Below are 10,094 nucleotides of genomic sequence, written 5' to 3'. Positions count from 1 at the left end.
CTGCGTCGCATGCCAGCCAAGCAATCGGCGGTCGGTCGAACGAGCGTGGGCAACGGAAGGAGTCATCGACGAGCACACCGAGAAAGAAGAGAAAGACGCGCAGCAAGCGCCGGGAAGGGGGGTAGAACAAAAACAAGTCTGACAGCAAAGTGACATTGGTGCTGCCATTACTCTGAGAGGGAGGAGGGGGGCTCGGCACAGCGGCTTACCGAACGCCTAGGCAAAAGTCAAGACGGAGCCAGACATTGTCGTTATCTACGCATCCCGCCGCGCATGTGAATTCGAACAAGCTGTACGAAGACGGTGGTACCCACAAGAAGGCAGTCTCCCTGCGTTTTCGCCAGAGGCTATAAGAAATGAAACAAGATGGACGTCTGTGAGCCAAGACGCTGCATGATGAAATCATCCACGGAGGCTTGGTGAAAGATATGACGCATACATACGTGTACTATAACTCCAATAACTAAGCTACGACAGCGGTGGGCGTGTACGTTGACGACCAATTCGTTACTGAAACAAACGAAGATGATGTGGACGCGTTGTTCAGCCTGCTTGCGACTCTACAAATCAAGGATTTGGGTATGGTGAGTAAGTTCCTGGGCATGCGAGTAAGGTACGCAGCTGAGATCAAGTACATCCTGGACCAAGAGGCTGCAATCGACGAGCTTCTCGATAAGTTTGGTCTGAAGAACGCACATGCCGTCATGACGCCGAAGTCGCCAGAGAGCGAGAATTAGGCCCCGGGTGGCAATACACCACTGCCGAACAAAAGAACGGCGGGTGGTACATCTTTCAGGATGTTTCAGTCAATCGTGGGACCGCTAATCTGGTTGGCAAGGTGCACTCCCCCTGACTAGTAGTGTGAACGTTCAGTTGAACCTCTGATTACGACTGGTGCGTTCGCGGGCGGTAAAGTTCAGCTGAAGCACCTCGGAACCTCCGTGAACCTCCGCGGTAGTTTATACTTAAAAATTCTATGCCGTCTATTTTCAATAAAACTCTCAACAGGTTTAGCATGAAGACATGTACGAGCATTCCAGCATTCGCTGACGTCTCCAACAGCGACACGAGGTTGGACACCACCGACTTGTCCACTGTCACCATGTCGCTGATGGCTTGCCGTTCGACGCGTCCAACTCCTTCGCGTACATCGTGCTCCGTCAGGTCGCCGCCCGACGTGCTGCCTCCCACAGGACCTGCATACCACCATTACCAATGTACGCCAGATGAGGAGCGCACTCTTTCGTGTCCGTGCCGTAAATAGAATGATGTTCACGCTGGATGCGGCGTTCAAGGTAAAGTGGATCAGGTGCACCTTGGCGTTGTCGCCGTTTTTGTTGGTCTCCGTGGCCCAGTACTTCTTGCTCAACGCACTCGAGTCTAGCGCGATGTCCAGATTCGACGCCGCCACGACTGATGTGGAGGTTGCTGTCCGGCTTGCAGAGAGCTGTGGTGCTGGAGTAAGACGACTACGTGGCTATGGTGACTGAAGTTTCACCGAATGGAGACTTATTCGACCTTGTGGCTCCCGCGTCACTCATGGCGACGAGATGGAGATTTGTTCCTCGCACTGGAGCTTTTATCTGTTCGGAAGCAAGATACCGCTGAAGTACGTCTGAAACTGGAGATATACGTGACTCGAGTTTGTGAAGAGGAAAGTGGATACGCGCATCCGCTAGTCATAGTGGCTATTGCCCGATTGGCTTTTCGATCAAGTCGAGCGAAAACGTCGGATATTTAGCACAAATTGCTGGATATTTTCGCTAAACTTTACCCAGGAGCTGCTACTTAATGGCTGAATGAAGACGAAGCGCAGCATATCCAGTCAACGGCTAGTGTATTAACTGGATCCGGTTCGATTATCTCTGGGCCAGCGTCTGTGGAGGATAAATGGAGTCTTTGAAGATTCAATATGGCTGTCGCTCGGAATCTATGGAAAATCTACTGAAGTTGGTGGGCCTGAAGAAAGTGAAGCAAGCTGCTGTAAATTTATTTAAGAATGCAATGGCCTTACAGCAATTATCGGCCACGCAACGGAAGAAAAACTTGATGGGGTTCAACTACAGCGTTGTAGGGAAACCTGGTACTGGGAAGACGACAGTGACGCGATTGTTTGCTAATATCCTATATTAAATATCATAAGATTTTTACTCACTATACCCTCCACACTTAAGGCGATCGATACACTTCCAATTTTCTGCAATGAAAACAAGATCTCGGACCATGGTAGCCTTCAGCGAGCTTCTCTTCACCGTTATGACGTTTCCACTTGTCGAAAAAGCACGTTCTGACGGAACGCTTGTCGCCACGGTCCCCAGCCACTTCCTCGCTAGTCTGCGCAAGTTGGGGTAGTCATCTCCATTCGCCTTCCACCACGTGAAGGGATTCAGGTCATTTTCACGGTAACAATGCACTCTAAATAGCGAGTGAACTCCCTTTTGCACTCTGTTTCTAAATCTGTGGCTGCGATTCGAGAAATATTCGGCCCGAAGAGATGATGGATCATGTCATTCCGTTGCTGCTGCTCCGCTTCTTCGATGGGTGTTTGGTGACGGGGATCCGTTCGTTCAGGTGGTAGCGTTTCGTTTGCCAGCTGCACCATTGCCTGTACAAGTTCGTTGCTTGCATTTGGCTTGTCGATAGGACTTAAGTGAGACATCCACTTTCCTACACGCGGATCCAAGTACGCAACCCACCTAAGCTCGCTTTTCTCCAAGTCCTCGAATCTTTTAACGTACAATGTTAGCATTCCCTTTCTGCAGTCGTTCACCATTAACACCGTTTGAGCCACGTACGCTTCGTCACCGGCTTCTGCCGCAAGACTGGCAAAGAGATCCGTCTTCTCCAAATGCTTTCGAATACCGGATAACACAGGGAGAACCAGCGGCATCGTAGGATAAGTTTGTCCACCTAGTGTTTCTGAGGCAACGGCAAACGGCCCCAGCAGAGCTCGCAAGCACTTTATAGTGAGCCATTCCTCGGCAGTTGGACGATATAATTTTCTTGCCACATCTTTGAACTCTCGGATACCTTCAGGATTTTTCAGGTACGTGAAAAACTTCACTAGAGCTCCTTCCAACTCTATCATTCTTTGGAGCATTTGCCAGCAACTATTCCATCTTGTGGCGCAGTCGACAATAGGCTTCTTAACTTCGTGATCTTTGACGCTGAAATGTTCAATTTGAAGAGCATTTAATCGGTTACAGCCCTTTGCTGACTTTCTAAAGTACACAGCAAGCGTCCGGAAGCGCTGAACAATTTCACGTACCCTATCCATCTCATTACGGTGAACCAACTCAATTGTGTCGTTTAAGAACTGCTCCACGTCATCGATTGCAACTTCGCGGAACCCCTCGATTTGGTTCCTGTCATCCACAGTCAGTGAAGCTTCTTCCTCATGTTCCACAACTGGTTCACTGCTTTCGGCAGCAACTTCAGCAGCCCAATCTGGCTCATCGGCGACACCACTCGCCCGTTTCTTCTTAATCATTGCCCCTCCAACGACTAGGTGCAGGCAGTGTGCTAGGCATGACATGTGCTCGACATGTAATAGTTCACCAGCAGCAACCATGTTTGTGCCTCCATCTCTCAAAAACCGGACACAGTAGAGCTTAGACAACTGCCATTCCTCCATAATTTGTTCAATCGCGTCTGCAATGGCGTTTCCATCATGAATGCCGGCCAGCTCTTTAACTTCCAGAGTCCAATTCTGAGGGCAAAATTCATCGTCCACGTAATGTATAGTCAACGAAATGTAGCTTTTCGTGTTGCTGGAAATCCAAATATCACAGGTCATTGAAAAATACCAACATCCCTTCACAATGGCATGTCGTACTCGTTTTCGATACTCCACAGCCAAAGACACTATTTGTTGTGCGATCTTAGTTCGCTCAGGAAGCCTTATTTTGATTCCACAAATATCTTCGGTAATGTATCGAATAAATACGACAAATCCAGCATCTTCCACAATCTTCATCGGCCGAAAGTGCCGTGCGATCCACTCAGCAAGAAGAAGATTTACGCGTTTCTGTTGCTCCGCTGAAATGGTACGCAGCTGCCTTTTTCCATTATGAAGAGGAGCTTGGCCTGTGCTCTGATTTCGCTGCTCCGCTTTGGTGTTGTACACCTTTAGCTCTTCAGAATGGTAGATTTCCATATGCTGCGGCAACTTCGACTGACCAACACGAAACTTAACTTTTGCACTGCAAAGTAAACAATACGCGAGCTCGGCATGATCGTTATTCAAATCATTACGCTCAATTTGTCTGCACGCCTCGCTTCGAATGAGCCGAGCGAAATGCCAAACATCTCTCCTCTTCTGACGCTTCGTAGTAAAGAGCACTAATCCCGATTCACTTTCAGCACGCTGTTGCAGTACCTGGACGTCAATGACGGCACCTTCGTTTTCGAGAACAGGAGGGCGGATGCATGGGTGCTGGGGTTGCTGTGGCGACTGGTATTGCCAGAATTGTTCCTGTGTCTGATGCTGCCAGTGCTGCGTCTGTGACTGTCGGTCTTGCCAGAATTGCTGTGGATGCTGGGTGAGCCGCTCCTGCACCTGTGGCTGGTGTGCTTGCCAGAGATGGAGAGGTTGCGCTTGCCAGAGCTGCTGTGGCCGCGTTTGCAGCGAGAGTTGTTGCTGGGACTGGTGCGATTGTCGAGAGAACGACCTCGATGGTTGAGCCGAGACGGAAGCTGGCACTGCAGTAGGCACTTCGTCATCGTAAGAAAGCACACGCCGAGGCGCTGGCGTACGGAGAGGACGTGGCGTGTGATGGCCGCGCGACTCGCGCCGCGAGTGCTGCTGTGCCTCCATAGGTATCGGAAAATGATGATCGCCTTCTCAGATAACACACAGCTTGAACAAAACACTTGAATATAGTATGTGCATAGTTTAACGCCGATGTACCATTGAGGATGTAGAAGGTAGTTGAAGTAGGTTTGAAGGGATTCAGATACCTTTCAGGGGTACCTCCGGATGCAGAGGTAACGGGAGGTTCACAAAGGTTCAGCGCCTGAACCTTCACACCACTACCCCTGACATCGCGTAAGCAGCGCACAAGTCGATGCGACACACGCATGCGCCGGCCAAAAGCGAATGTATTATTTCCAATCGAATCACCTGATACGAAAAGTGCGCTGATGCGACTTGCCGGTGTACCGGATCAGCATACAATGCGCTGCTGCTGGATAGCTACAACAACGCCGACTGGGCTGGATCTGCAAGAAACAGCCGGCCGTGGCTCTTTCGGCCATGCAATCAGAGTTTGTTGCTGCGGCTCATGCTGCACGAGAACTACTTGGGCTGTTTAAGCTCTTTAATAAGCCTGACATCCTCGTCTTGGAACAAACCTGTTCAACCAAGCGGCTATTAAACAAGTCCAGATCCTGCAAAACAAATCACATTGATACTAAGTAGAGGTTTATCAAGGACTTGTCTCTGAAGGCCATTATTGTGCCGAAGTACGTGCCGACGGGCGAGATGGCAACGGACTTGCTGACCTAACTGTTTGCCGCAATGATGCTACGCGATCTGTACAAGAGGTATACTTTCGACACGGGTACGACCAAAGATCAGATCGGCGCGAGCGAAAACTAGAACAGCGGATCCACCACAACGTGTTGGGAGGAGTTTTAGAAGTCACGCTTGCTGCTACCGCTGATCCTGTTGGTGAATGACGCCGAACACAATGGGTACGATGGTTACAGCGAGAGCATTAAGTACGCTGTCCAGAGAGCTGCAAGTTCCACAGAGCTGGAGGACAAGAAGCGAATGATGCCATGGCGTGGTACATTTAATTTTAATCATGTCAAAACTAACTTCCTTGTGCTCAAGGCAGTCTTTCTACTTCCTCTGCACGCTCATTGCCTTCTAGCAGTATGATATGCGTTCCTATAATTTGCAGCGGCGCTACGCCCCGGCAGCATTCACATACAAAAAGTTTAGCTATCATTTATAAGAAAATAGTTTCAAAGATAATTTACTGACTTTTTATAATGTTTTTGAATCCCACATCTCACGGTATGCTTAAAAAATAAAAAGGTGGCGAAAGCTTATAAATCGCTGCTTAGAATTCTTGATTTATTTTAGGACGACCTTAGCGTCCAGGTTTTCCAGATTGAAAAAATACTCAGAAATCTGATTCTCCATGGATAGTCCAGCTAGGGGGCCAGGTTTCGCCCAGGTTTCCTTATAGAGAACGGAATTAGATTTGGTAATTTACATTCGGGAGCTTAAATGCCCAAATCAGGTATTTTCCAGGTATAGAACCTGGGATACTCATGTGTGCACGACTTAGGCTAAAGTGGAAATGATCGTAGGCAGTCGACGTCGGAGCTCACCGCAACCAATCGTTTTCTTCACCGTTTACCCAGGTATTTTACAGGTTTTAAAACCTGGGATACTCATGTGTGCGCTACTTCAAAAAATTCTAGAGTGATGGCCGCTGCGGTGTGTCGGCGTTCACGCTCATGGTGGCGTACCACGAATGCACCATTATCGACTTCTGCACCATACAGTCATTGTCCAGGTTTTGCCCAAGAATTGACCATGTATCAAAATCGTTAGTGTTTGCATGCATGTTGCACTGACGGATATGCACGAATACCTAGCGCGGCCTCAACTTCATGACTGCGTGCAGCATCTCCCACCTCAGCTTCGTAATACCAGCTGGGGACACATCGCTGGGGGATTCGCTGCTCACGCAAGTCCAGAAAAACCGGCACACAAACACACCGCAACTGTCACTGTCCGTTTGCATCGGCTCGGTTACTTCCAAAGCTTCGTAGGAATCGTCACGTAGAGGCCCAGTACGGATTTCTTCAGCCATCTTCTGCAACCGTTTCTTGTTTCTCTTACCGCCCATGCTGTCGTACATCTTGATAACATTGGTGTCTCGGTCAACCACGAGGCATCCCCAATGCGTGCCACCAAAATTGATAGGAAGAAGCACGAATTGGTGCGAGGCAACACTTTCACCAACTTTGTCGAGCGTGCTTGTAGAGATACGACTTTTGGTGGCCTTTGGTTGGGTTACATTCTTGGCATCTTTGGCTTTTTTGGGAGGCGGAATGACGACTGTACAATTGTTCTTGTACCGTGCGAGACAAACCGCAAAAGCACGCATGGCATTATCGTTTAGCCAAGCGGAATCTTGAAAGCAAAAGAGATTGTTGTACGTCAGGTCGAATCCGAACCCAACCAGCGGTGTATACGGCCAACACTCCAGTATCTTTCCCATTATAATACCCGCTGAAGCGGGGTCACTGACCGCGGGTTTAACAGTGCTATTTAACCAGGTACAGCAAAGAACAGCATTGAGACAAGTATCTTGTAGCCCCCACAAGGATTTCATAGCTTCCAGTTGCTCTCTGGTGAACTGACCAACTTTTTCAATTGACACCACGTAACTCTCAATGCTGCCCATTCGCTCACCGTCACTGTCCAACTCAATTTCTTCATCTAGCGCCAATCCGCCCCTCAACTTATCCAACGCATCATCAACAAGCGATTCGACTAGCCGGAATCGCACTCAATCTGGCACGTAATCTCCGTCGACGCGCCACTGAATTGACCTTCCCTCACCATTCTTGTTGACTGGAAAGGTAGTAAGGAAAGACCCAACTTCGCGAACTCCAGGCAGGATCATCCATAGAGTAGACACCACGTGCACTTTCGTGCACCGAAGAAACATTTGCCGATGACTCTCTGTTGAAGTCCATAATCATCTCAGCCACGGCATCGTTATCAGACAACTCCACACCTGCGAATGCATCAAGTTAGAGGGGAACAAGAAGACAAGACATGTAATCAAACCAAACATTTACCTTGCTTACGCAGCCGGCGAAGTAGATTGTGCACATCATCCATGGAGACTCGGTGCTTTGAGTTCTCTCGAATGTAGTTGTACACGTTTGTTGTCCCGGCTTCAGATTCAACCAGCAGCTCAATACCTGACATCAAAGGTGAGTCCGCCGGAACCTGGCGAATACCTGGATAAGACCTGTAAATGTCTTCGGAGACACGATGATTATGGGCGTACACTTCACGCTTCATCACAACGCCCCATTGACCGTCACTACGCTTGGTAGCTTGAGCCAGCATCTGAAACGGACAATCGGTAGTACTCAGCTTGTGTGACGTCCGCTTTCCCGTTGATCTGTCACGCTCGGACCACCGATGCGTACAGATAAACTTGCGCTGATAAGGTTCCATCTCTGCAGGGACGAGAGGCAACTCTGAGTCAGGAAGCCCTTGGTACCTCACTTGGCGCCGAAGATCAGCATTCCTGCGGGCTACATTGATCACCTCTTTCACCACGTTTTTTTGGCGCGTCGCCTCCATGTATTCCTTGAGAGACTGCTCCAGCGAGGCCCACGAATCATGATGCGCCTTAAATACAGGGACCTGAACCAGCTCTTCTTCTTTGACATCGGAGACGGTTCTTTGCTTTCCTTGACGACGCTTTCTCGTTGGTTCCGTCTCCACTTCATCTTCTTCCAGTTCACCCTCTTCCCCTTCGCCCGAAGCGACCTTCTCCTCCTCTGCATCCTCTTCATCTTCCACCGAATCGTCCTCTTCATCGCCCGTAGTCTTCTTTGCTTCACTCGACGTGTCCACACCTCCCTGCCCTTCCTCACCATCTCCTCCTTCATCTGAGACGTCTTCTGTTGCCTCCTCCACTCGCTCTTGAGCATTGCTGTCCTCTGCTACTTCAGTTGGACTAGGGCGAGATGTCTCCATGATTTCTCTGGCGTGTGCTCTCTCTAAGCGCGTACGCGCCGCACGCAAGAGAGCGAGGTTAGCCTGATGAGCTTCCTCGGCCACACGCTCTTGCTCTGCCATCTTCGCCTTGATCTGGGCAGTCTTGTGCGTGCGTGCTATCCTCGGTGCGTGGGAGGGGGGGGGGGCTGCCACGTGTCTCCCTAACTGGTGGCTAGGAATCAAAAGAAGAAAATGAGAGTAATTTAACTCCCCAAGCCCGAGGCCATTTGGTGCTCACCATCTCACACATACCTACACACGTTAAGGTTTATCCGCAAGATGGTCACCTATATTATACTCCATATATATTTTAACGTGTCTGTACTAAAGCCGGTCCATACCCCCAACCCCAAACTTTGGTATCGTGTCTTCCCCGCCTAAAGTGTCTTCCTAATACATGGTATATCTATTATTGTGTCTTCTGTACGCAAAGACGATACAGTACAAGCCTGATTTATTTGTCGATATTTAGAAAAAACAAACCAGCTGGGAATACGTGAACTGTGCAGTATATTTAATGCAAGTCAAAAATCAGAGCCGGAGCCTGCCTAAACTACGTCATCACTTCTGCGGGATCGCTTCTGGCGTGATGATCCGTCACTTCCAGATTCACCGCCCGACTTCTCGGAGTTCTCAGCATCACCTGCAGTCTCATCGGTAGGTATCTTCGGCTTACGGGCACGAATCTTGCGTTTGTTCCGTGTCTGAGGGATCAATGTGCCGTTCTTCCAATGTTTATGCCAGATCTCGAAGCACGATGCTGGAACACCGTTCACGGAGTGCTTCACTTTGTTGCAAAGGAAGACCCGATCTGCTAGAGCATTTTTAGAAGACGGTTTCAGCCTGCATTCACCGCAAAAGAAGGTAGTCTCACCCCCACGCAACTCTCCATCGGCTTTGAGCACTGAGCACACTTTACAGGCGCGCTGACGGCGTTTTCGAGCTTGTGTGGCGCTCCCTTTACGCCACTCGTCGGTCTGAACAGGCACATGTCTGGCGACTTCTCGAGCTTTTGTCGGTGTCGCCTGGAGCCGTCGGCGGCGTAGCAGCTGCTGCCAGTCTTCAGGTTGAAGCTGGCACAACTCTAGGTGAAGCTGTTTGAGATATTGCACGTGTGATAGCTTTCGTTCACCATCTCTAACCCGCCGGCAATTGAAGACAATAAATGCATTGATAATTGCCAGATCAATAAGGCCTAGGAACAGCGATTTGTAATACTTTCTGTAGCGTCTTGCCAACTGCAACGAGTATCTACGGGGTGCATGTAACAGACACGATTAGCGGAAATGGTAAAGCTGTCTATACACGATAAGACAACTTACCTTTGAAG

General features: G+C 49.4%; 1 protein-coding gene across 1 annotated transcript; it reads right to left on the bottom strand.

The window, feature by feature from the left end:
- Nucleotides 1-6,608: 6,608 nt before the first annotated feature.
- PITG_05803 (cysteine protease family C48, putative) lies at nt 6,609-7,355 on the bottom strand (the record flags this gene model as incomplete). Its single annotated transcript, XM_002998002.1, has 2 exons — nt 6,609-7,223; nt 7,272-7,355. 2 exons carry the CDS (start codon nt 7,353-7,355, stop codon nt 6,609-6,611), a joined length of 699 nt encoding a protein of 232 aa, XP_002998048.1.
- Between the last annotated feature and the right edge of the window lie 2,739 nt (nt 7,356-10,094).

Source organism: Phytophthora infestans, genomic scaffold (assembly GCF_000142945.1).
Source record: "Phytophthora infestans T30-4 supercont1.9 genomic scaffold, whole genome shotgun sequence".
Classification (NCBI taxonomy): Eukaryota; Oomycota; class Peronosporomycetes; order Peronosporales; family Peronosporaceae; genus Phytophthora; species Phytophthora infestans.
The sequence above is the reverse complement of the archived record's forward strand: the minus strand, read 5'-3'. Positions and strand labels throughout refer to the sequence as shown.